This window comes from Thunnus maccoyii, chromosome 4 (genome assembly GCF_910596095.1).
Source record: "Thunnus maccoyii chromosome 4, fThuMac1.1, whole genome shotgun sequence".
NCBI lineage: Eukaryota > Metazoa > Chordata > Actinopteri > Scombriformes > Scombridae > Thunnus > Thunnus maccoyii.
The window spans coordinates 3,023,689-3,051,306 of NC_056536.1; the positions used below are offsets into that span (position 1 = coordinate 3,023,689).

Consider the following 27,618-nt stretch of genomic DNA (forward strand, 5'->3'; position numbering starts at 1 on the left):
TGCTAGAAACGTGAAGTGGTTGGTGATGAACTGTGGGCTTCTGCTTCGTGTTATGCTTCCTTTGGACTGTCACCCAGCCACCCTGGCCTCCCGGCTGCTCGGGAACTACCAGGGTAGTAGGAGCTATGCTAGGTCGGCCTGCACTGCCTACTGGGGGCTGACTAACTACATTAGCTGATGATTGGTTTTTCATGGTGCGCAGCCGCGCGTCCAATTCACTGAGCCTCGCATCTAGCACTGCAAATAAACCATATTTATTACCAATATGGGCCCTGCAAGGAGGCAGAGGAATAGCTAAACATATGACACACTAAGCAAGAAAGAACAGAAGAGCGAGAGGGAGAGAGAGAAGCCATCACTAATTGCTTAGCTTAAGTTAGCTGCTAAGGTAACTTCTGAGCTAAAATAACTAACAACTGTGGGATTAGCAAGAAAAGTCGAGGGAAAAGAAGGAGAGAGCTAAGAATGCTTGAGTAGAGCTAGTGTAAGTTTAAATATACAGTGGGTATTCATCCACAGTAATGATAAACATAGCAGAATCAACTGAGTTGGCACTGTCAGTAAACAAAGTCGGCAACCAGAAATGACACAATACGCACGTCAGCACGTTGGACCGATGAATATGCCACTGATAATAAATACAGTTAACATAATAAATATGATAATACATACTTCATATTTCATGTTCATATAAAATGTGAATGTTTTGCATAATTACTATGTAATATAATCAGGAAGAGTTCTAATTGTTAACAAATATGTTAACAAAAACTTTAAAATGTCCTTATATCATTGCATTCTATGCATTGCCTTGGTGCACTGCCTGTTGGCATCTACATCCTATACTATCGGACTCAAGCTTAAGCTTTATGGCACTTACTTGTGTTGTCTCCTGACTAGATCCCTGCTTGTGTTCTATCAGTCTCAGATATATGTCACTTTGGATAAAAGCATCTGCTAAATGAGAAATGTAAATGTATATCTGTTCACAACCACATAACAGTGTGTTATAATTAGTTATTAACTCATTATGACATATTGTTTATAAGTTCTTAAAGAGGGGTTAAAATAAAGTGATACTGAAAGGCTTGAGAAATGGGTGTGCTTTAGTGGTTGCATTCATATTTTACTGGAAAACAGTCCTTCGTCAACTTGGGTAGTTACTTTATGTATCTCCGACACTTAATATATATATGACATGGCATTCCTCAAGGAACTATTCTCGACCCAGTTTTTTTAAATTTTTAATAAATCCTCCCATGCAGTCACATTACAGTGTAAATTACCATTGTTTTGCAAATTATGCTATTTTTATATCTTTTTTTTATCCTCATAATCATATTTATAATCATCATCATTATTGTCATTGTTGTTGCTGTTATTAGTTAGTTCAGTCTTTGCTGATTGCAGGCAATCCCTCTTTATCCACACAGATTCAGATTTAATCATCTGCTGCTATTCAGTCATCTGCTGCTACTATATATATACTTTTATGTTTTCAAGCTGTTTTAAATGCTGTTCATACTGCAATAGCCTACATAACTCTGTACTACAGGTATATCTAATACCTATAGACCATTATATCCCTAAAATTCACCATTGAAACCTATATAAATAACCTTCTATTTGATAGCAAGAAAGCCTTTTACCCTTTAGCTATTTCCATCATCAGATCTAAAAATGGGAAAATAAATATGCACAAATGTGTCCAGATATGCTGATCTCATCAATATCATGGGATATTCATATTATCAGATTAACTGTAGTGGTAACAGGCAGCGGTTGGAGATAGCATGTAGGCTGAATGAACAGAGATAATTATTGGTATGTATTAAAGTTAGATTGGTGTTGCTTAGGTGATGTGCACCATCGTGTGATCCCGGACCCTGGACAGCTCAACCCCCGGACACTGGATCTGTTAGTCAATGCTATCGCAATCAACAGCGCCTACACTTCCAAGATCTTGGTGAGTCATGCACAGTAAGAGATGTCACTGTTTTGCAGAATTATGTTATGGCTTTATCCTTTTTGTCTTGCAGTCCCTTCAGCAGTCCTTCATTGTTAGTGTTTTGGGGAAGGTGGGAATTCAGGGGATTCTGAGAATAATTTCACCTTTCCCTCATCATTTTCGTGTCCTCTTGCCTCATCTATCTCTTGTCTCCTCTAACTCTCACTACTTTCTCCTTCTCCCTGTCTCTCCTCTGTCCTCCACATACTCACTGTTTCTGCTTATTTTGCGTCCTCCTCTCTGACTTTCTTGCTGCCCCATCTAATCCACCTCTCCAACTTGCTTCAATCTTACTCTCTATCAGCCGCCTGATGTTGAGGGGGGTCTGGCTAAGCAGGTGGGAAACAAGACGGAGTGTGGCCTGCTGGGATTTGTATTAGACCTACAGCAGGACTACACCCCTGTCAGAGAGCAGATCCCTGAGGAGAGACTGTACAAGGTAGGGAACACATGCACCACATCCACCTTCACAAGTTACAGTTTATTTATAGCACTTTGAAATAAATGATGAGGTACCTTCTGCAGCCTTAACAGAAGGGTCTATCACGGTTTATCTCAACAGACTATAAATTGTGTTGCTTGTTTGTTTATTTGCATTTACATTAGATTCTCAACCTTGGGCCAGGACCTCATGTGGGGGTCTCTTCATTTGCAGATATGGTTGCAGGAGGTTATTTATTATTGATATGTATTTAATTAATATGCATCTTTCTAAAAATGCATAAAGAAGTAGTAGAATGGAAGAACAAAACTGCACATAGAGCTATATGCTTCACTTTGCCATCACATTCAATATGACAGTTTAAAGCTTTATGTGACAGCTTGGCCAGAATGCACAATTGCAGTGTGTTGCACTTTTGTTGATGTAGTGGGTCTAAATGCTATGTTGTGTTGTATAGTAGACAAGGACCAACTTCCTCTGCATCTCTGTATCTTCCCAGGGAAAAAAGACCAGAATGAAAAGAGAGAGGAAGGGAGCAAAATATGCTCTTGCATGTTACAAAAACATAAATAAAATTCTCATCAAACAAATAAATAACCAAAATACACACTGTCAGAAAAATGTTACAACAGAAAACAGCCATGCATAGACCCACATACTTGCCGTTGAAGAGAAATGGAGCATTCACAGGGTTCTTTCTTGCATAAACGCTCTCTGCACCTGTGTAACACCATGAACAGAGTTACAAAACACTCCCTGCTAGCCAACACTGTCTCAACAGTATTCTCAAACAGTCTTGCCTCTCTTCTAATTAACAGATTTATATGAAAACAGATAAAAGGTAAGCTCCAAAATTTAAGAATACCGTATTTTCTCTAACAGTGACCGGTATTCAATTAAAAGCCGGGTCTCCAATAACGGCCAGGGGTGTGGTCGACATGAACAAATGAAGGCCAGCCCCAAATACAGGCCGGCGAGGGAAAAAACAAGGATGGATTGAGGCTGTATTCAGACAAAATCAGGTGTTCCTGCGCACCACTGCAGGGTTGTACAGAAGTGTGCGGGGGTGTGTGTGTGTTTATTTGTGCTCTAGAAAGTAACCGCTGTGAAACAATGTTGTGGAAATTTTCTCTCGAGAAAGAAGGCACGTGGAGACATAAAGAAAGCATTAAACATTGTTACTTGTTGAAGCAGTTGTAAACACTGTACAATCCATCACATCATCAGTAACAATTATACAAATGTCCAAACACAAACAAAAATACAATCTTCTTGTATTTTTGGAGAGAAAGCATGTTGTTCAGCTGGCCCTTTCCCTAAAGCCAGCCCTTTCTCTAAAGATTGTGAACTCAAACTAGACAGCTTTATACCTCTCCAGAAGCAAAGCTAAAAACAGTCTGGTCCCTAAATGGACACTTCCACAAACCATTACACCTTCTTACAAACAAGTATGGTCTCTAAAACAGTAGGCTTAAGACAAAGATATCTCTAGCTAACCCCAGAGGTCAGCAAGCAACCCTCAGATAGAAACAGGTTCAAGAGTTCAACTAGCCTAGGAGTAGGATTTCTTCACCAACATGTGTCCCCAAAATGACGATGACATTACATCACATTCAGTTGATGACAAACATTGACTCCTTAGTTTGAAAACATTTGTAACATATATACAAAAGATTTATAAAATGATAACCTACTATTCAATTTTCTTTCACATTCCCTCCTTTTATCATTTGATAATCCTTTGTGCACATCAGAACTCAAGAGATCCCAAACTCAATACATTTTCCTTGAAACCTAAACACCTAAACACTTAATCATCATTACATTGCAACAAAAACACTACATCTGATGTAAAATTAAACCTCTTGCAACACATTCCAAAAAGGTAAACATGACATGCCCTTTTGACAACCCACAAATCCTTGACTCTTCTTACATTAAGACATTCTCAAACATGAAACTGCATGTATTATACAACACTCAGTGTACAATAACTAGATGAAAAGTGTCCCATGATGATGAACAATGTCCCTTGCTCTGATGTTTCTCCTTGTCCCAGAGTCATATACCTGGGTTCGATAGTGACGATCTTACCAAACCTCTCAACACTGTCCCAGAAACTTGATTTTGCTCGTCCCAGCCTTGTGAGAACAACTCTTGCAGTCAGAGTTCAAGCAGGCTCTTCTCAGAACCAGTCTTGCTCAGACCCTTGCAGCCACTAGCTTATAGCAAGTGTTGAATCGAGTCCTTTTGTCCTTGTATTACACCAGGCTTATCCACATGACCCTCCTGGTCCTTTCTGTGGCTTTCTCACAGCCCTGGTGCCCCGAAGCAGCTTCAGTTTTGCTGTCCAAACTCAGTTCAGTGTCGTTCATGACCACATGCCTTCATGTGAAGGAGTTGGGGGAACTGCTGCACAGGGTTATTTTAGACCCTGCCTGTGTGTAGGCCTCTCTGCTTACTCTGTCCCACAAAACCTTTCAAAATGACTTGACACTCGATGACATCTTCAACCGTCCCATTTCGTCCAACCAAACTGTCCAAAGCTCAAACACAGTCAATTAATAACAACATCACAGTTGAAACACGACTTAAAGACAGTTGAAACGGGTGTGGGCCAAAGCTACAGCATGTAATGTCTACCCTTTTAACACACATCATGTTTAACCGTGCAATGCAACAACAAAACAGTCATACACAAATTCTATATCAGAGTTGTAGGTCTCTTCAGTTCCTCACTGATTCCCTCCTGTGTTCCATAATCTAAGCACATCTCCATCATCAGAAAGAGCCTAATCATGTGATGCATCAATAAAACAAACCCTTGTACAACCACTTAAACACAAACAATATTCAATAACTTTGGTTTCTTACTTAAGACCTATTTTTTATCTCAGATTCCTAAGAGAAACATGTTGTAGACTCCCATATTGAGGAAATCCTGAATTCTTATGCCACTTTGGCAACAGAGCCATCATAACTCACTTTTCTTTTCTTTTTTTCTTTTTTTTAAATGTTTTTTCCACTTTTCCATTACTCTCCCGAGTTTAACAACTTATTGCTAACATTTGCTTTGGAAAGTTAAATCTTTTCTGAACTCTCCTCTCATTAACTTCTTTGCAGGTAGGAGCTGCAGACACATACCCGCACAGCAAAATGCAGTAACTCAAACAAAGAAAAACAGTACTGTACAGCACGGACTCGAACCGTACTAAGCGCTTCTTAACAATTTACGCAGGCTCACATATTGATAGAACTCTGATCTCACCTCGTATTTTAGGCCTTTTTGGGGACTCTAACCCCTTTTATTTATATGGCTTTTGGTTACGCAGGCTCACATATTGATGGAACTCTGATCTCACCTCGTATTGTACGCAGGCTCACGTTTGTTGTTCCCGATCTTACCTCGCACTTTTAGCCCAGGGGACTCTAACCCCTATTAGCTTTTATCAAGGACTCTAACCTTGAAAGGGACCCTGGCAGCGGACTCTAACCCTGCCTCTTTTCTGTGCACTTTTTAGGCAAGAGAACACTTTTCTCTCACTTTAGGCAAATTCCCTAGGAATTCCCTCTCTAAGCTTAGAGTATCTATGACGCCATTAAAACTTCAACAACCACCAATGCATGCCTTCGAACTAAACTCCCTTCCTTTCCCTAAGAATTTTGGAGGCAAATAACAAATGCAATTTCCACAGAATTAATCACAATTACCAACAAACCAAAGATTGCTCACCACTGTCCCCATTTCCTGGAAGGTGACCCCAGCCTTCTCGCAAAAAGACCCTAACTTACATAGGTCCCCGAGGTTTCTGCAATCTCCTAGGATCGGTCCTGGCCACTGGACAGGTCAACTCTTCCAGGAAAAAGGCCAGTGGGTTAGCATCCCGGACGAGCCCCCAAATGTTGTGGAAATTTTCTCTCGAGAAAGAAGGCACGTGGAGACATAAAGAAAGCATTAAACATTGTTACTTGTTGAAGCAGTTGTAAACACTGTACAATCCATCACATCATCAGTAACAATTATACAAATGTCCAAACACAAACAAAAATACAATCTTCTTGTATTTTTGGAGAGAAAGCATGTTGTTCAGCTGGCCCTTTCCCTAAAGCCAGCCCTTTCTCTAAAGATTGTGAACTCAAACTAGACAGCTTTATACCTCTCCAGAAGCAAAGCTAAAAACAGTCTGGTCCCTAAATGGACACTTCCACAAACCATTACACCTTCTTACAAACAAGTATGGTCTCTAAAACAGTAGGCTTAAGACAAAGATATCTCTAGCTAACCCCAGAGGTCAGCAAGCAACCCTCAGATAGAAACAGGTTCAAGAGTTCAACTAGCCTAGGAGTAGGATTTCTTCACCAACATGTGTCCCCAAAATGACGATGACATTACATCACATTCAGTTGATGACAAACATTGACTCCTTAGTTTGAAAACATTTGTAACATATATACAAAAGATTTATAAAATGATAACCTACTATTCAATTTTCTTTCACAACAATTAGATATTTTTTTAATTGATCTGATTCACTGCTTTCTTACCAGCTCCATCTCTTCATTCACTCTCTAGTCCCCTCTCCCTCCTTTTATCTCGTATTTTTTAAAATGAGTTGGGAAACCGACAGCAAAGCCTAACTACTTTTATCAGATGAAAAGAAATGTCCGCCCCGCTCCTCTTGGTGCCTGTTATAATGTGACTGTGGTTTGTAATAATGTACAAGTGCCACAAGATGGTGGTAGCTATAATTGAACTACCATATAGGACCTGAGCAAGTGAGCGAACATGGCACTAACCAGACGAAATTTTGACGTCAAATTCAAGGAGAGGTTTGCAATATGTGGAGGAAACTTGAAGAGCAAAAGCTGCAAGACATTTTGACGCTGACCCGAAAAGAATCAGATACTGGAAAAAACAGAAGCGTGAGCTGCTGTTAGCTGACAAGAGGAGAGCACGGCTAGCTGGAGTTGGGAGGAAGAAAGTTAGCTTGGAGCTAACGTTAGAGAGACAGCTGATTGATATTTGATATTTGACTGTACTGTTAACTGGCTATTAATGTTTATATCCAGCATAACGTTACCTCAGATTTGTTTAGTCTTTAACTGACACTGGCCATTGACTGACAGACACTTGACTGGTCATACTTCACACAAGTTATATTGAAATGTTTGTGTAATGTTTCACAATAAAAGTCGGGAAATGAAGGCTTTTAATTTTATTAATAGCATAATGCAGTGACAAAAATTTAACAGAGCAAACAGAAGTAGATCAGAAAACAGGGAGGCTTCGTACTAAAATATGAGCAAATATACAGAGGGAAAACAGAGGGAATTAGGAATAAAGGCCTCTCTCTAATATAAGCCTGCTTCCAATAAAGGCCTGGTACCCTCTGCAGTTGAGGTAAATAAAGGCCCCGGCCACTATTAGAGAAAATACAATATCTATATATATACTTAACAATTTAAAAGTTTAAAGTAACTTAGCCACACATATACAGCCAAAATGTCCTGAGACTCAAATCTTCACACACAAGCATCAACTGCCATTCAAGTGATGGAAGGGAAGGGTGAAGGATGAAGGGTGGAGCTGATTTCCATTATCTTACAAGGATTTTACATCCGTTTATTACATTGAGGCAGGTGTAAACCCTCAGGTGCAACACCCAACACACTCAGAGCTGGGTTTCCAGTCAGGGATATGCCCCTCCACCTCTCTGCTAATTTTATTGTTCTGAATCATACCTCCCTCTCCCTCTCTCTCAGGTGTATACATTCAACTCAGTACGTAAATCCATGAGCACAGTGATCAAGCTACCAGACGGTTCTTTCCGCCTCTACAGCAAAGGAGCCTCTGAGATCATGCTGAAGAAGTGAGTAACGGGGAAGAAAGAGGGAGGTAGACTGAGGAATATCTCATATGGGATGACATCAGATCATGTGAATTAATAGTAGAAAACATTTTTTCCCTCTGTGTAACCATTTTCTGTCCTTCATCTCTGTCTAGGTGTTCCTACATCCTAGATGCCAATGGAGAAGCACGCAGTTTCCGCCCACGTGACAGAGATGAGATGGTCAAACAGGTGAGACACTGTAACTTGATGACATAAAGCTCCCATGTGCAGAATAGTATCTTCAAAAAATCATTCTCAAAGGAATTTTGATGGGGAAGCCTGGTGAAATAAGGGTTTATGATGCCAACCATGTCATTGGTTTTAGTCTGGCCTGAGACCTTTGTTGCATATTATCGTCCATCTCTCTCTACCCTCATTTCCTGTCAGTTCTCTACTGTAGTGATCTAATAAGGGCAAAAATGCCTAAAAAATACTTAAAGGAATAGTTCTGGAATATGCTAATTCATTTTCTTGTTGCAAGTAAGATGAGAAGATTGACATTACTCTTAATATCCATACACCAAATATGAAGCTACAGCCAGAAGACGTTTAGCTTAGCTTAGCACGAAGACTGGGAGAAAGGGGAAAAGGCTAACCTGGCTTCAAAGGTAGAAAATAATAAATCTGCACAGAGATGTAAAAACAACAAGTTGTGTTTGTTGTTGTTGTTGTTGTTGTTGTTGTACGCATTAAACTTTTAACATTACAAGATACAAAATGGTAAATGGACTGTACTTGTATAGCACCTTTCTAGTCTTCCGACTACTCAAAGTGCTTTTACACTACACTCACATTCACACACACATTCATGCGCTGAATGGGTACAGGGGCTACCATGCAAGGTCCCAACCTGCCCATCAGAAGGAACTAACCATTCACACACTAATGGCACAGCCAATCGGGGTTCAGTATCTTGCCCTTCGACATGCAGACTGGAGGAGCTGGGAATCGAACCACCGATCTTCCAATTAGTGGACGACCTCTACTTCCTGAGCCGCAGCCGCCCACTAATGTTAATTTGTGAGTTTTAAAGGTGAAGGCAGGTGAACTTTATTATCTTTGGAGAGAGCTGTTCCCCCTCTTTCCAGTTTTTAGGCTAAGTTAATTGTCTCCTGGCTTTAGCTTAGCTTGTAATAGACATGAGAGTGGTATCAACCTTCTCATCTATCTCTCAGCAAGAAAGAATATTTCCCAAAATGTCAAGCTATTCCTTTTAAAAAAAATAAAACCATTGTTGTAATGGCTGTAAATCTTGAGACCATCTTGTTTGGTTCAGTCTATGTGTTGCTTTCTGTTCAGTGTGTTTGCACTGGTTGACCTCGGTGCAGGTGCCCCAGTTTGTGCCTATCTCGTGTAATAATTGTTTCTACATTTCAGACTGTTGAACTGATGAGTATTTTTTCCGAGATAAGCCACTGTTTGTCTCCAAGATAAATACAAGGCAAACTTTGAAAAGCTGACAGGTCATTTGACAGCACTGCAGATGGTGTGCAACAAGATGCTGTAGATGAAGTTATTACATCATGAAACTGTCACGATAACCACCAAATTCACCAATAGTACTGTCATAATGATGTACTATACAGCTATGGTCTCCTGAGTTAGCTGTCTTTTGTAACATTATTATATTAGGGTGTAAGTTTCTGAAAGCTGCTGAAACTCTGTAAGACAGAACTGCTTGCTGACTCGGTCTAGGTAAACGTAAAAAATATGTGTCACACATTCTAGATTAGGGATGCAGTTGCAATCACTCTAAACACTATAAGCATTACTGGACAGAAAGTGAGCAAGAACTAGCAACCAGCGAAACACAAGTATTTGGTCCCCATACAGCAGATTAGCCCATGCAGACTGAGTGAGTGCTGTTTCGTTAACTGACAGGCTGACTGACCCAAATTTGGCTCATGATGAACACAGCTTGGGCCGTGAGAAAAAAAACTCTCCTCCTTACATAACTTTATTCCAGCTGGGTAATTCAGTTTGCATTGCGACAGCTTTATGTCAATCTCTTCCTAACATCATATTGTCTTCCCTCTGCTGTCTGCAGTAGACTGGGGGTCTTTTACAGCTGTGTCAGAAACTGACACAGTATGTTTATTCCCATAACATACTTAAGAGGTCACCAGACATAAACTTCAAATGTATACAGGCGATTTAATCCAGTTTTTATACTTCAAATATTGGAATGTAAAAGACATTTCTGTAGATTGTAGAAAACATGTTTCTACTTTAAATGGTCTCTAGTGTAATGAGATTTTGTGGACATCTTCCTGACCATATTTGTAATAATGATTGATTAATAGGTGATTGAGCCGATGGCATGTGAGGGGTTGAGGACCATTTGCATTGCATACCGTGACCTGCCGTCCAATCCGGAGCCAGACTGGGAAAATGAGGCAGAAATAGTGACAGAGTTGACCTGCATCACTGTGGTTGGGATAGAAGACCCTGTACGGCCTGAGGTATGGGTACTCATCCAGAATATGTGAATCTAATCTGTATTTAACAGAGCAATTGGCATTGTGTTTTTGTGTGAACAAATCTCACAATCCCCCATAAGGTGCCCGAGGCCATCCGTAAGTGTCAGCGTGCGGGCATCACAGTGCGGATGGTGACTGGTGATAACATTAACACAGCCAGGGCCATCGCCGCTAAATGTGGCATCATCCACCCTGGGGATGACTTTATCTGTCTAGAGGGCAAAGACTTCAACCGACGGATCAGGAATGAGAAAGGAGAGGTGAGTTGGGGTCTCATGCAGGTTAAATGCAAGGTAACCTTACATAGTCATGGAAAGTTTTCTATTGCTGTGAGTTAAAATGCACTGTAATCTGATTATTAACTTAACAAATAAATATTAGGGATGTGCAGAGAATCCAGTATTTGTATTTGTATCTATATTTGTTGAGGCAGAAAAATTATTTATATTTGTATTCGAATAAAATTGGAAATAGGCGTAAAAATCCAGTTTTTGTTTTTATTACACTTTTAATTTTAGGATATTAAAGTGTTAAAATAAGTGTTAATGAATAATCTTACGAAGGAGGTCCCCACACAGGGTCTCGAACTTGAGTCTCCCAGATCATACACGACTAAAACTTTGGTCATTGCAATTGTGCGGACAGACCTGTAGGCATTTATATACCCATAACACAGTGTGTAACATATAGAGAAGAGCTTCAAAGGCAATTCTTGCTTTGCACTTTTCATTTACTGCCTATTTTTTACAACTTAACTTTATGGAAAGAAGAAGGGGAATAATAGGTTATGGAGAGTCCCTTGGGAGCACTTTACCCATGTCAGTAGTTCAGCTTTATCTCTGGGGAACACCCCTATCTCTGGGAGTGATGTCTAAATTAGGAAATGTGCGTCATGCAGCAGCTGGATGTGACTCCCCTTGTTGAGACCTGCTGATAGACTTAACAGCAAAGCAGAGCAAATATTTGTACAAACTAAATGTTAGTAAAATTCCCACTATTTGTACTTTGCTGAATAACATATTTGTATTCAGGCACACCCAGTGGTATAGTTGAAAGTACAGTATTTCCCTCTGAATAGTAGGATAGAAGTATAAATCAGCGGTGTAAAGTAGTGTGAAGTGCCTCAAAATTGTACAGTAGGTACAGTACTTGAGTAAATGTTACTTTCCACCACTGTTAAACTACAACCTGTTTTAAAGACAAAAAAAACATACAGAATAAAGATTTCAACTCATTAATCCATTAATGTCTATGCAAAATGTCCCAGTTAAAGATCTTTCTACTGAGGACTTATTAACAAGTCTGCTCAAACATTAAATTATCTCATATTCATGTCTGATGTTTGGAGGTTCCCATCCCATTTCACCACTGATATGACTATATCCACTTTAGTTAGTCCACACTATTAAAGCAAACATTTGTACAGGCTTTGCTTTAATCTAACCCATTTGTCTTCATCATTTGAATTTAGCGTAATGCTCTATAGGATGGATAGCTGCTCATTAGTGCTGTTGCTCTGCACTTTTCTATGCAGCGTGAATTTAAATTATCACTCTGAAATGCTGCATGTAAATTATGATTATGTAAGTGTGCAGCGTTGTTAAATTGATTGCAAGAGAGCAATATACAAGAGCCAGTTTCACAGTGCGTCTTTGATCCTTTCCCTCCATCACACCTGTGTACAGTTGGCTCTGCCTAAGACTCTGGATCAACAGTGACATCTAGTGTAAGAAGAGAATAGTTTAGAGAAGCTCTGTAATGCCATTTATCAAACATTCTCACATCCTTTTCTCTCCATCTGACTGGCAGATTGAACAGGAACGTATTGACAAAATCTGGCCCAAACTCCGTGTGTTGGCTCGATCTTCGCCAACCGACAAACACACACTGGTCAAAGGTGAGTCTAAGATTTATTACCCCAAACACACACACATTCATTTGCACACACTTTTTACTACTGGCTCTCTTTCCTCCCTGTTTATGTCCAGGCATCATTGACAGTAGCATCATAGAACAGAGGCAGGTTGTCGCAGTAACAGGAGATGGAACCAATGATGGGCCAGCTTTGAAGAAGGCTGATGTGGGCTTTGCCATGGTAACCTGAAATATTATTCGCCATTATTGTTTATTTGATGTTCCATTTTGGGGATCAAATTCTCCCTGATGCACAGTTTTAAAAACATTGATCCTCTCTTATCCCACAATCTTTTCAACAAATATTCTTTTTCTATCACAGCACCGTGGTAACACTTAAGGCAGGACAACACAGTGTTGAGACAGTAGCACTCCAAAATAATTTGAATGCTTCATTGCTCGCATGAATCATGTCATGACTCTCTGTCCCTCCTCCTCACTCTGTCTCAATCTCCATCAGGGTATTGCGGGGACAGATGTGGCTAAAGAGGCATCTGACATCATCCTGACTGATGACAACTTCAGCAGCATTGTGAAGGCGGTGATGTGGGGACGAAATGTCTACGACAGCATCTCCAAGTTCCTGCAGTTCCAGCTCACGGTCAATGTAGTGGCTGTCATAGTGGCCTTCACCGGGGCCTGCATCACTCAGGTAGATGGATATATGAATAAACATACACACACAGCCTGACACACACATGCATTCCTACACACACACATAAAAGACATGCAGGCATCACTCCTGTGAACATCATTCACCCTATATCTGCTAAGACACTGGGATGCTTTTACACAATTAATTTGACAAGCTTACATTATTAATTTCTAGGTGACATTGTGGGTGTATGTGATGTGCTTTTGTGCGTAGCTTTGTATTTTGTATAATGTGTCCTGTGTGTTTTTTTCTTTGTACTGTTTGTTATTGTGCTGTTATATGTTTTATTTGTAAGGGACTGCAGATGAAAATTAGCTTTAAAGCTAACTCTGGTGCAGTATATCAAATGTTAACATTTATGTTTAAAACTGTACATTGTCCCAATAAATACAATACATTTACTCATGATGTAAGCAGAGAGACACTGACTCACACAGAAACACATTTATGTTCACCTATGCATGATATGCAAAGAATATCTACTTGCACATGTATGTGCATACAGTATGTATTAGAATTATTGTTATTATTGAGGTTTATCCTGACTTTTTGATCCTACAAAGATAGGGTCAAATCGAGCTCTGTTACCATGGCAACTAACCCAGCAGAACGAACCTGCAAGTCTCTGGTCTGGCTTCCAGATCAAAACCCATAAATGAACTGCATCTTCTTTCTAGCCAAAAAAAGTTAAAATAATAAATAAATATACATTTTAAAAATGCAGTCACTTTTTACCGGAGCCAAATTTTCTTTTTTTAAATGATTCTTTATAATGGAAATAAAAGATACAATTGAAATTAAATCTGCAAACATTGATGAACGGGCCCTCACACCGCTACTGGAGGACTGCTGACACAGCTCTGAATCAGGATTATCGGACATTGTGTGAATGGGTAAAATATTATATTCTGTGTGCAGTATATGGTGCTGGCAGATGACATATTGGAAATTGTGTATACATTTGATGAACTATGTGTCATTTAGGCTTCACTTCCTGTTGCCCGTAGGCAATACTGCATAAGTGTAATATTAATGCACCAATACATTTACCAGTGGGCAAATGACATGGATATACATTTTCATGAATATTAATGTATGAGATAAATATACCTTCCTGTGTCCACTATGTGGTACCAGACAACACCCACTAATAATACCTCATGTTGCTGTATATCATGTGTAGACCACATCATGTAAATTTCATGTAAATTGGATGTTTGTCAAATAAGACTGACTTCCTCTTGCCAAGTTTTATGAGTTTTCAAGCATCCCTAGGCCCTCAAAAACAGCTCCCTATTTCATGGCGAACAATGCATCACCATGGCAACAGCTTTTGGTGAAAACTCAAATGCTTCAGTATTTAGCATCATCAAGGTCTTACAACTTAGCTGCCCAAATTTTAGGTGGATCTGGTTAAGCTGATAGGAGTAGTTAGTAAATGAAGGGTGCTTGTGACTTCCTGTTTCCAGTGAGTGGCGCTGTGATTATGATTTAATATTGGCCTGTACATGTCGTCAGACCGGGAGTCTTATCAAGCTGGACTTTGGGGAAGATCTAACGATGTGGAGTCAAGTTACAACAGTTTGTATTTTCATGTTGACACATCAAAATTCGCCACGTCATCAAGGTATCTGTATTCCATGAAAACTCACAAGATTCACAATATAGCATCACCAAGGTCTTATGGCTTTTCTGACCAAATTTGACGTGGATCTGGTCAAGGTCCTGGGCAGAGCTCATGAAAATACAGAGACTGTAACTTCCAGTTGTCAGTAGGTGGCGCTATGACTATGACTCAATATTGACATGTAGATGTGTTCAGGATAGGATTCTTGATGAGTAATTTGGTGCAGGTTGGACAATGTGCATTCAAGCTACAGCAACCTCCTGCTTCATGGCAAAACATCAAAGTTTGCCGCATTGCCATGGCAAGGGCATTCAGCGAAAACTCAAGATTTTGATAAGTTTTGATCACAAACTAGTCTAGATGACACACACTGATTTTGAAGTCGTTATGATAAATTCTATAGGAGGAGGTTGTTAAAATACAAGGCATACAAAATCGCCAAAATTGAGCACTACATTCAAAATGGCCGACTTCCTGTTGGGTTTAAGCTATGGGTCCAAGAGACTTTTTTGTGCGCCCTGGCATGATACACGTGTGTACTGATTTTCATACATGTAGGTTTAACCTGGCACAGGGGCTGCTCGGTTGAATTATTGTAGGGGGCGCTGTAGAGCCATTCTGCCACACCCATGCCTGCCACCTCTACAGTATTACAGACTTTAAGACCTGTCATGTGTGTGCAAAGTTGTGAGTTTTCAAGAATGTCTAGCCCCTTAAAAACAGCTTTGTATTTTGTGGCGAATAATGTGTTGCCATGGCAGCGGCTTTTGATGAAAACTCAAAAGCTTCTATTGTCATCAAGGTCTTACACCTTGACTGACCAAATTTTATGTGTTTCTGGCTAACCTGCTAGGAGTAGTTAGCAAAAGAGTGGCGCTTAAGACTTCCTGTTGCCAGTAGGTGGTATGACTATGACTCAAAATGAGTCTGTACTTGCCTTCAGACCAGGACCTTTATCAAGCATGGGAAATCAGGAAAAGATCTGATCATGCAGAGTCAAGTTATAACACTTTGTTTGTTCATGGCGAAACATCGAAGTTTAATTTAGGAGGGGCACTGTTGAGCCATTTTGCCACACCTATGTTTGGGACCTATAAAATATCAAATTTTTCACCACTGCTGATGTACGTGCAAAGTTTAACAACTTTTCATGCAAGTTTAGGCCCTCAAAAATGCGTTTGTTTTGGAAGAAGAAGAAGAATTCCTTCAGATCTAATAGGGCCTTCGCACTGTTGGTGCTCGGGCCTAATAAAAATTCCTTCAGGAAGAAAAGGGCCTTCATACTTTGGTGCTCAGCCCCTAATAATAATAATAATAATAATAATAATAATAATAATAATAATAACAATTCCCTCAGGAACAATAGGGCCTTTGCACCACTAGATGCTCGAGCCCTAATAATTCCTTCAGATACAGTAGGGCCTTTGCACCATTCGGTGCTCGGGCCCTAATAATAGAGAAGTATTATAATTCATTCAGATACAATAGGGCCTTCACACTGCTAGGTGGCCGGGCCCTAATAATCCCTTCAAAAAACATTAGGTTCCTTGCACTTTCAGTGCCAAGGACCGTTGGGCCCCTGGCACTTTTGTGCTCGGGCCCTGATAACATTCTGGCCATAAAATAAGGCTTCAACTAATACAGTAGCAGGTCAGATGTAGCGAGATCAGGAATGAATAAAATACATTGCATCAGTGTAGATCGACCTGGGTAGTCTGCGTATCCCTCTGCACATAGTGCAGTCATTGGTTCTTGTTCTCCAGTGTCTGTAAAGGCACAACATACCATTGCTGCCACCAAATGTGGTGCAACCACCCCATGTATGTAAAAAGAACAGCAGCGCAAGTACATGTTGTGTAGAAGTATCTGTGGGCAATAAATAGAAGAAATAAAACCACAAAAATGGAACAAGCCTGACTGATAGATTAACATGAAACAATACATCGAACTGAAATTAACGATTTAACACAAAAAACTGTTCATGTTGGAAAAACAGGGCCTTGTGAAAAGGGAGAAAAGCAGCCTTTTTTCACAATCATCATTGCCGGGGTTAGTGACCTCAGACTCAGCTGAACTTGGTTGGTGATACAGGAAAATCTCTGCGAATCTCTCGGCAGGACTCTCCACTGAAGGCCGTGCAGATGCTGTGGGTGAATCTGATCATGGACACGTTTGCTTCTCTGGCCCTGGCCACTGAGCCCCCCACTGAGGCTCTGTTGCTACGGAAACCATATGGCCGGAACAACCCGCTCATCTCCCTCACCATGATGAAGAACATCCTAGGCCACGGAGTGTACCAGCTGGTCATCATCTTCACTCTGCTGTTCATAGGTGCACACACACACACACACACACAAGACACAAACAAATACACAAACACCTGAGCAGCTATGGTGTTCAGAAGTTTATTTGTCCTGGAGCAGATCAAACACACATCCTAGTCAACAACATGTGGTGGAAGTTGACCGAATAAACGAGACCAACACAGAGAAATTTGTCTTTTATATTTATTAAGCTTTTGCACAAAAGGACCGAAACCCACAAAGTGACAGTCAGCGACCACGGAGGAATCAATGCTAAGTGCATCTTCATCAGAGTTTTTATATGCATAAGAACAAATAGTCAATAGTTACATTCAATGAGGGGAAAACACATCACTGATTAAATTAAGGCATTTCCCTAATGAAGGCTCAGATTAACATGAAAGGGTTAATGAGCAAGCTGGGCTATGTCTCAACCTTACATTATTAAGCATAAATGTAGCACACAGATCAGGCATTGTATTAAGAAAGACAGTCCATTTACAGTATCAGGGGTTCAAGCAAAGTTCAGCAGAAAGGCAGCCAGTCCTGCTTTCCACAAAACTGTAAAACACAGAGAATCACGCTTAAATGCAAAGGTTATACACTAAATGATCATTTTTATTTTTTTCTTCTACACAACACAGCAGGTAATTCTAACTTTTTTCACACCTCTCAATCTCCTCTTCTTCTTCAACCCTCTCTCCCTCACCTGTTTCGTGCCTCCAGGTGAGCGCATGTTTAACATTGACAGTGGCCGCAACGCTCCACTCCACTCCCCTCCATCTGAGCACTACACTATCATCTTCAACACCTTCGTCCTCATGCAGCTTTTCAACGAGATCAACGCTCGCAAGATCCACGGAGAGAGAAACGTCTTTGATGGCATATTTGCCAACCCCATCTTCTGCTCCATCGTTCTGGGGACCTTCGCCGTGCAGGTAAGGTTAACGCTTTCATGTTTCTTTAGATTTCTTTATTAGTGTGATAGCAATAGTAAAGATAGAGGCAGGGAATACAGGGAGAAATTGAACTGAGGATGTTGCAGGCGCCACCTTAGTTGTGATATCTTGTTGAAGATTAGTTTTGATTGAGCCATCTGTGGTTGAAGTATATTAGGCCCAAAAAGATTCCCAGGATGCACTGCAGTTACCAAGACCACACTTTTTCCTGTGCAAAAATTGCTCTTGTGATTTGGTTCATGTTTATGGTGAGTTTTCAAAGACAATATCCATTTTTGTGTGTGTGTGTAGTTTATTTTCAGAGGGCTTCCTGGGCAGAATGATGTCAGTGCATACTGTGAAATATTTTCAAAATAATAATATTTATTTGTAATAATGTAAAAATATTTTTTAAAACATGCTCTACCAATCAGTTGAGATTGCCATAATATGGCTCACACTTTCTTTTTTCTGTTTATGTCTTATATTTGTTGAAATAAATACACATATTTTGAAATCCAATGTGATATTGCTGATGCTGATAACAATGATTCAACAAAGCAACATTTGTGAACATTGACTACGTAACTCTGATCACTGCAGTGCAACTTCAGCCCAAAATTTGTGTGCAGATTGAAATGTATAAGAAGTACAATACAATTGCTTTGTAGAATATCAGAAAAAAGAGGATCCGTCAACTGAAAAGCGGTGCTGTTGCACCAAAACATAGATGAACAAGTCTGATATGGTTCTACAAAAATTGAACTGCAATATTTATTTTATTTTTATTTTTTAAATTTCATTTATTCATCTTTTAAAGGATGTTTCATGTGTAGATTATATGTTAAATGTTTTATTTTAATGTTAAAAGTGTACTTTTACTGTTTCTATCAAGCTGTTTGGCTCATAATTGAAAAAACTGTGATGTGATGTCAGTTGAATAAAAATGTGGGGTTGTTTTTGTTAATGCCCAACGGAGCTAAGAAATGCAAAAAAAAAATGTTGAAAGTCAAAGTGAGGTTGCGAAGTTGTAGAGATCAGAGGAGAAAAGGGAAGCTGGAGAAGACATAGAAAGGAGATAATTAATTGTGACCAGGTGATTGTGGTTGTCGGGGTGTATTGTATTGTATATGCAGCACCGATCTGCCTGTGCTGTCTTCCTCACTTTCCTTACTCAGGATCACATTGTAATCCCGGAAAGGCTGCAAACATACAGAACATGTATGTGATCATTCTCAGGCCTTGACATCTTGTTAATTGTCTTTCACGCTGTAACCTGATATTCTGTTCTATAAAGAGTCCAAACCACAGACGGGCTGTTTGTTGAATTTACTCACGCTGAATACAGGAGAAATGCACTGAACAGGGAACTGTGAGTACAAACAAAGACAGAGTGAGAGATTGACAGAGAATAAGAGAGATGTTTTCCAAAGCTCTTCAGTGCTCGTTGGTACTCTGAGTGAGATAAGAAATATAGATCCCTCCTCTCTGTAGAAAGATATTACTGTATGTATCTTACACTCAGTGAGATTTATGATGGTGCAATTTGATGTCAAGATGATGTTGTCACTCTGATAAGCCTTGTTCCTGGTGTAAATGATCATGTTGCTGTTTAAAAGGCTGTCGCTACATCCACTGAGGCGTGCAGATCTGCAGCAGCAGTTTAATGACCCAGAATGGAAACAAGCCCATGATGGAACCATCACGAACATGCACTGGTTGTAGAAATTCACTCAATGTGTCATTTTTACTCAGTGTTATTATGTTGAGATGATGATGGTTGGGATGATTAATGTGGTTGAGGTCATATGTTCCCAGCTCTGAATGCCAGGGCGGGGTGGGATGTAGATAGAACTCATAACAACATAAAACCCCCCAAGAAATATATATATACAGTATATATACATGTATATACAGTATATGCACAAATACATTACATACAGTATATGCAAGAAGTTCCAGTTGGTTCTGACTTGTGCCGATGACAAGTTCCTTCTTTTCCCCGGTGGCAGAACTGGCAAAGAGAGTGTTGATCCTTTCCTTAGATTTCATCCCCCCCTTTTATTGTCATAAGCTTCGAGGAAAATACGTTTGTCATTGAGAGAAAATTACTTTCTTTCTCCCGTTATGATTTCAGGGTGCACGCAGCAGCAGCCTCAGGTGGGCAATAATGGTGCCACAGCCGCTTATCATGGGAGTAAAGTACAAAAAATAGAACTACCATAGTTTAAAATGCTTTTCAAACCAAATGTTGTTGTGTATAAACAGACCCAAACTGTAGGCGGATTATTTGAACAGCATAAATGTTGTATAGGAATGAAGCTTTTGATCCAAATAAGCAGCTGATCACTGTAACCGTGATCACTATAAGCAGTTTCCATTGTATACATTTAAACACAGCAGAAGGTCGTGCTTTGGGCTACACATTGTTCTTCTCACTCTTTATTCTTATTACGTCTTCCATACGTTTTTTGCCGCGTTTCAACTGCTGCATACTTTGTGCTATAAAAACCATTCTAACGTCAATCTGTGCAGCTCATTCAGCAGATGTGTGCTTGTATTTTTCTGAAATGTAACATGTTTCAGCGATTTTATATAATTTTTTAAAACATTAAAATTTATAATGGCAGTCTATGGGACGAACCACCCAACCGAGTTGGAACTTTCGTCACTTTGACACTCAACTGCTCGGATGTCCCTTATCCTATAGACGCCATTCAAACTTTAAAATGTTCACAAAACTTTGAATTTTCAAAGTTATCAGATTGTTTAGTGATATCTGTTGTAGTTTTTCAGCAATTTAAGCCCAAAGTCAGGGGTTTGGCAGACTTTGTCAGGTCTCACCAGTGTGTCATGTGATCAGGCACAGATATTTTTAGAACAGAGATGTTTTTCTAAACTGCTGTCACTCCCACAATTTTAACTCCTCAAGCACATATCTTGCCTCAGTATGTTGCCACAAGCCTCCTCTCTCTCAAAATGTAAATACATTTCACATAGGACTTATAGTTTTTGAGATCAGAATCTTAATTGATAGAGAGTGTCATGTTCTCATTGACTACAATACAGTCTGCAGGATGTGTGTCTCCTCTCACTCCGGTTTCTTAAACTTACAGATTCTCTCTTCCTTCAAACACTTTTTACACACATCATTCATTCTCATGTTAAACTACTCTTGCTTTCACCAATGATGTACAAAGTTCAAGCTCTAGTTTGAGACAAATACATTTTCCTCATCAAAATGGAGATTTTTGCCTCTCATTTTTGTGAATGTCTGTTGGCTCAGTGGTTTAGAACACTGTTCTCTGATCAGCTTCACCTTAGATGACAAGGTTGTGTGTTTGATACCCGCTCTCTGCGGTGCTACTCATAATATTGCTCTCATTTACAAAGTTGCTTTACATCTCTATCATGTACCGTAAGTCACTTCCTCTTTAGCTTACGTTAACATTATTACCTAAAATGTGGATTGCTATTCTTGTTAAATACATCTTTTCCAATTCTACAGATCCTGTCTGAGTAGTCCAGTGGTTTAAGTTCATGTCACTTCTCAACTCCTTTTAGATCCAAAGGTTGTGAGTTCGAGCCCCGATTAGGGCAGAACTCAGTAGAGTAGAAAGATGAAGGAGTCCAGGTGATGTCAATCTGCTTAATGAACTGAGCTGAACTGCTTTTTTGTCAATTTCATGCAGTTGACAGACTAAACACCAAAATCTGGCCAGGTATTGCTGTGTGACATGTTAGTTCAGTCCATAGCATGTTTGTCTTACAAACATGAGGGTGTATGTTCAATTCCACCCATTGCTGATTTTAATCTTGGTAGATTTTTCAATACTCTTCAGCTTCCATTTATGCAATCTAAATTCGCTTTCAGCAATCACACGCAATTTCTACAGAAATTGCATTTTCTAGTTTAAGTTTCTTGACAGCTCAAACAAATTGAGTGAATGAATGAATAAATAGCTTCAAAACAATGTTGGCACACTTTTATTTCTTAAATTATATATGCTAAGCTTTTAAATAAAAGGGTTCACTCCAAACAAAAGTGACCATGAATAAAATGGGGGATTAACTGAAATAGGTGTTTTTTCTAAAAGTCCCTCACAGCACCTCTCTGGTCGATTCACAGTGACAGTTTAGTGACAAATCATCAACAGACCCAACTTTTAAAAGACAACTGGTCATCCTCCACTCCACCTGTCATACTGAAAAGCACCTGTCCAGATGTCTAAAAAGCAGTAATGCGCTGGTGTATATTCAATGTGTGCATCAGTGTTGCATTTTAAACAGTTTGACCTCTGTTAGACCTGTGAGTGATCTGAGTCTCGTGTAGATTAGAGATATGTGAATGGCAGACAGAGGATATAGAACAGATGTGCTCATGGGCATAAAGACTGGAAGTAAAAAAATCTGCCAAGCAGTCCTTCTAAAACTTGCTAATTTACACGTTAAGTCACTGCACCTGAAGAGATGATCACTTAAAAATATAAATATAAAATAAAATATACTGTAATACTGCCTGTGTTACAACAGTTCCTCATCAATCATGAAAGACTACACAGTACAGATGTTGACTGTTGACGCATCCTGGTGTTCTTCTTCTGTTGTTTTTTTACAGTACAGTGTGTGATTTCTGTTGCAGAGATAGGTGGTTCAGCGCTGGTTTGTCCCTCGACATCGTGCTTGTATGTGTGACAATAATGACGTGCTTCTCTGTGTTTCTGCTTCAGATCGTGATTGTGCAGTGGGGAGGGAAGCCCTTCAGCTGTGCCCCTCTCAACATGGAGCAGTGGCTCTGGTGTCTGTTCGTGGGAGTTGGAGAGCTGCTCTGGGGGCAGGTAAGCAGATCATCAGCCTGCTGAGTCAGACCGCACTGAGCAAGTGTAGGCTGGCAGGCCTGGTTTACCTAGAGTTTCCCCTGAGGTGAGGCTAAGGAAACGTTATCACACTGACATTAAATAACACTCCATTCTATCCTGCTTGTGCTGAAAGTGACAGTTGAAATAACCAGGTATTATCTGATCCACTATGTGTGTATGAGTACAGGTAGGAAAAGCTCCCAGCTACTCAGTAAAACACCTCACTAGCATCACTTTTGGTCAAATGACATTGTAACAAACCTGGTTTCCAGGTGATCGCCACGGTACCGACGGAGCGGCTGCCATGCCTGAAGGAGGCGGGTCTGGGCCTGGAGCCGGGGGAGGAGGAAGGAGAGGAGCTGGCAGAAGATGAGGAGGAGATCGACTGCGCGGAGAGAGAGCTGCGTCGTGGACAGATCCTCTGGTTCAGAGGCCTCAACCGCATCCAGACCCAGGTACCATTTGACCAGGCCTCCAAAACAAACCATAACCTAAACTTTTTCATAGGACGACATGTGCAAAGGTATCCAGACACCACAGCACCTCAACCAGAAGCTTCTCTCGGTCATGATACACAAGCAGTTTGTTTAAGGCCTCTTACAGTTAGATGGGTAATGATGTTAAACAAGGATAAATTAAAAGCAAAGACAATATTTTAAATCACAAATAAGATTTTTAAGTGTTGCACTTTTAAGTGTTTTAGTGCTTATGATGAAATGATGCCTAAATAAACTGCCAGTATCATGACCTTTACACACTAACAGAAGAGACTTTTGGAAAGAAAGAAAGTGTTCCACTAAACAATCTACTGCATTATTGTGATTTAGTTGATCACTGAGGATTGTTTTTTTAATTATTGTTTGACTCTTCCTTGACAGATGTACAGTTTTAGATAAGTGAAAACACTGTGTCTCATTTGCTCTCACTCTTCAAAAGTCAGTCTCTCTCTCGCTCTCTGTCTTGTTCTTCTCACTCGGGCCAAACATAATGATTCAAGTTTTTTTTTCTCTCCAACACAGCTGAGTTTTCTGTTCTGCTCGAATGTCATGAAAACGGTTTTCTCTAACTCGGAAGCGGTATTTTAAGAGAGAAACCTAAACGCTGTGACTGGGTGCGTGTGTCTGTGGATGTGTGTTAAAGCTAAGTAGACAGGCTATTGTTGACTTGTGTGATGAATTTAATTGATTGATTCTCGTGCTGCTATTGGGTGAAATCGGATGTTAAGACAGCAAAATGGCATCAACGTGAACAACGGTCTGCTTACAGCCTCCCAGCAGCGTTAGAGAGGCAGACTCTCAGCTGAAGTGCCTGTCTTAAAGCGGTCAGTTTTTCATGTAGAGGGTTCGGTCTGAGTGTCTAGGCAACACATGCAAGCACACACGCATAACCCCATACATACACATGCAGCATTAAAAGGCTGTCATTTCTACTATAAATGTTTTAAAGGGACTACAACACGCACACACTCACACAGACACACTAAGATCGGCCTTTCCTGCCCTCACTGAGTGCTGCTGTTTTGTCTCTGTCCTGCAGATGGAGGTAGTGAGCACGTTCAAGCGAAGCGGTTCGTTTCAGGGAGCGGTGAGACGGCGCTCCTCTGTGCTCAGTCAGCTACACGACGTAAACACTATCTCTACCCCCTCTCATGTAGCTCTCTCCACCGCAACAGCCAATACCAGCCCAGCCCCTGGGAGTGAGTCCGCCGAACGCATGTACACACATACACACACACACAAACTGTACACACACTCGCAGTCACTTTCTCTCTTTCACACTCATTCAGAGACACAAACACACACACACACACTCTGCTGCACGGCACGTGGACTGCAGTATTTTACTCTCTATGATTGTGTCCCCCTTCCGGCTCGCTCGCTGCTCATGTGTTTGCAATGTCTCCTCTATTCTTTTTTTCTTATTCCCCCCTTTTCAAACAGCACCCAGTCCCGACCAGCTGTGCAATCATGGTCCGGTCTGGTCCAAATCCAGATCCGGTCCCAGTCCAGAGTCCGTTTTGTTGTTCAGTGTTGTTGGGGTGCGGGAGGCGGCTCGCTGTTCTCTCTCTGTCTGAGGCGTCCTGACAGAAGCAGATTCTTTATAAAGAAAGAAAGTGACTCATGTTTCATAGAAAGAAAAGAGGAAAATTAAAGCTATGAAAACTTTGTTTGGCATACTCCGACAAAGGTGAGGATGCACCCTCAAGTTCAGAGAGCAAACGGCAGCTCCTCCTGCGCCATGTGTTATTTCCTGTTTGTGAATGAGGTCAAGCGTGGTTGCTGTGGTTGACCCCAGCTGTAAACTAATGTAAAGGAGTGCTGTCATTTTTTTCTCTAAAAACACAAAAGGATATAGTATCACTGTAACAGTTCTGTGACTCCTATTATAGCAAATGCTACAATCAGGTTTCACTGCCATAGAATTCATACTCATTACCAAATGGCTTTCATATGGCTTTTTGCAATTCTCTAAACTGTAAACCTTCGAGTATAAAAGCTCCATCAAACACTGCTGTTTCCAAGCCTTCAGTAAAAAAAAAAAGTTCCCTCTTTCTCTATCACTCTTGCTTTTTTTTTTCTTCTTCTGCCTCCTCTTACTTTTTTTTTTTGGTTCAGCAATTGTTGTCAACTGGTTATTTCCGTAACAGTATTTCCAGCGCGGACGTCACAAGTTTGGCTGAAGTCTCCAAAAAGTCCTGATTTCTCTCTGTGTCCGGTCTGCCCCCCCCCCCCCCCTTCCTCTGTCTCTCTCTCTCCCTCTATCTGTCTCTCTCTTCATCACAATTCTCTCCTCTTCCTTCTATATTTATGAGGTATTACAGGTTACCTGTTTGCTCCAAGTCAACAGAAATAATCTGCAAAATGTGTTCTACTTGTTCTTCATAAGTGGAGTTGTTCTTTTGTAGAGGTATTTAGATTTTACCAGATCTAAATACAGGCTCTTGTGTAGCATATTGATAAGATTTCTTTGGTAGGTTTCTCTTCATTTTTTTTCCCTCTGTTTCTATTTTTTTGTATCTTACTTTTGTCCTTTACCTCATCCCTTTTTGTCATCGTGCCATCTCCTTACTAGAATAGCATCCATCCCTCATGTTTTCTCTTGATTTCTCTGTATGTCAGTTCTGTGCGTGTCTGTGTTTGCAAGTGTGTTTTACGTGTGCACTTGCTGACATATCCAAGAGCCGTAGTGTGACTTCTGTGTGTTCCTCTGTCAGTGTGTAAGTGTGTAAAAGTGCTGGAGTGTGCGTGTGTGTGCGTGTGTGTGTGTGCTTGTATGCGTGCATGCATGCGTGTGGTTGTGCTGTCTCCTCATTTGATTGTCTTCATCAGTCTTCTCAGTTGCTTCTCCTTACCTTCCTTGCTCTCTTTTGTCCATCCCCTCCTCCCATTCCACACTGCCTCCCTCCCCACGTTGCTCCATCACCTGTAGGTGTAGATTCAGAGAGGCTCCAGTCTGCGCTGCTGACACCTCATTGTCGGCTGTGATCATGCTGTACAGACACTAGGATTTACCTGAGCTTAAGTACTTTGGAAAAACATCCTTCTCCCTATCATTTTACAGCATGAATGTAATATGTAATTACACAGAGGACTCTGAGCTTTGACATATGTGCAACATTGTCTTGCTAATAGAGAAGAACTGGTAACATGAAGGTGTGGATAGAGGGATGTTCAGATCCCATCACTGCTAGCGCATCGCTTGCTTTTTCAATTCTTTCTCCTCAATTTGAAGAGCTTGTTGTGTCCAAATCTGTTACTCAGTGGTCATATGACATAAACATTTTTTCATCCTCTCGCGGTTCCCGATGAGAAACCAAATGGATTTGGACAAACAAATAGTATGAGGAGGCAAAATGAAGGAGCAAGCCTTAATGTTGAGTTTAATGTGACCCAGGGGTCACCTCTGAATCACTTCATGTTGTATGGAGGAAAATAAAATCCCTCACGTTTGCTTTAGCTTTTAGGGTGGGGGTCAAAAAGAAACATAATTCAGGTCCAATACATTTCCAGCCACAGAAAAATATATTGATTATACTTAAAGGATAAGTCTTTTCTTATTGTCAACAAATCCCATGAAAAGACAATAACAAGTGACCACTAACAAATATTGTGTGTGTATCCAAAGCTTGATAGAGCTCCACTGTTGTCCAAAAACTATTAACAAGGCTGTACGAAGGCTCAGCAGGCTAACATGCTAATATTTAGCATGGTTTAGAGTGTTAGCATACTAAAACTTGCTAATTCACAATAAAAACAAAGGGCAACTGAGGCTGATGGGAACATCGTTAGTTTTACAGGTACATGGTTACATTAGAGAAATAAAAAGATGAAAAGTCAGGGAAACACCACAGTTATTGTTATATTAGTAGGAGGAGAACGTTAATATCTGTACCAAATTGCATTACAGTCCATCCAATTGTTGCAACGTTTCATCTGCTGAAAATAACCCCTAACTGATGCACTATTTCCTACTGTTTGAGCAACGTTTACTGAGATTTTAA

General features: G+C 40.3%; 1 protein-coding gene across 5 annotated transcripts in view; it reads left to right on the plus strand.

The window, feature by feature from the left end:
• atp2b3b (ATPase plasma membrane Ca2+ transporting 3b) overlaps positions 1 to 27,618 on the plus strand; it is a 61,527-nt gene that overhangs the window by 28,532 nt on the left and 5,377 nt on the right. For 3 of the 5 annotated variants that reach the window (XM_042408802.1, XM_042408804.1, XM_042408803.1), the window contains 13 exons: positions 1,857 to 1,966; positions 2,313 to 2,447; positions 8,214 to 8,320; positions 8,455 to 8,530; positions 10,645 to 10,803; positions 10,902 to 11,081; positions 12,631 to 12,718; positions 12,810 to 12,916; positions 13,196 to 13,387; positions 17,135 to 17,348; positions 18,047 to 18,258; positions 22,989 to 23,096; positions 23,390 to 23,572. In XM_042408802.1, coding sequence (XP_042264736.1) covers positions 1,857 to 1,966; positions 2,313 to 2,447; positions 8,214 to 8,320; positions 8,455 to 8,530; positions 10,645 to 10,803; positions 10,902 to 11,081; positions 12,631 to 12,718; positions 12,810 to 12,916; positions 13,196 to 13,387; positions 17,135 to 17,348; positions 18,047 to 18,258; positions 22,989 to 23,096; positions 23,390 to 23,572 — 1,871 coding nt within the window. Of the gene's footprint in view, positions 1 to 1,856; positions 1,967 to 2,312; positions 2,448 to 8,213; positions 8,321 to 8,454; positions 8,531 to 10,644; positions 10,804 to 10,901; positions 11,082 to 12,630; positions 12,719 to 12,809; positions 12,917 to 13,195; positions 13,388 to 17,134; positions 17,349 to 18,046; positions 18,259 to 22,988; positions 23,097 to 23,389; positions 23,573 to 24,653; positions 24,814 to 27,618 lie in introns of all 5 variants that reach the window. The other 2 variants (XM_042408805.1, XM_042408806.1) reach the window with 1 other exon arrangement.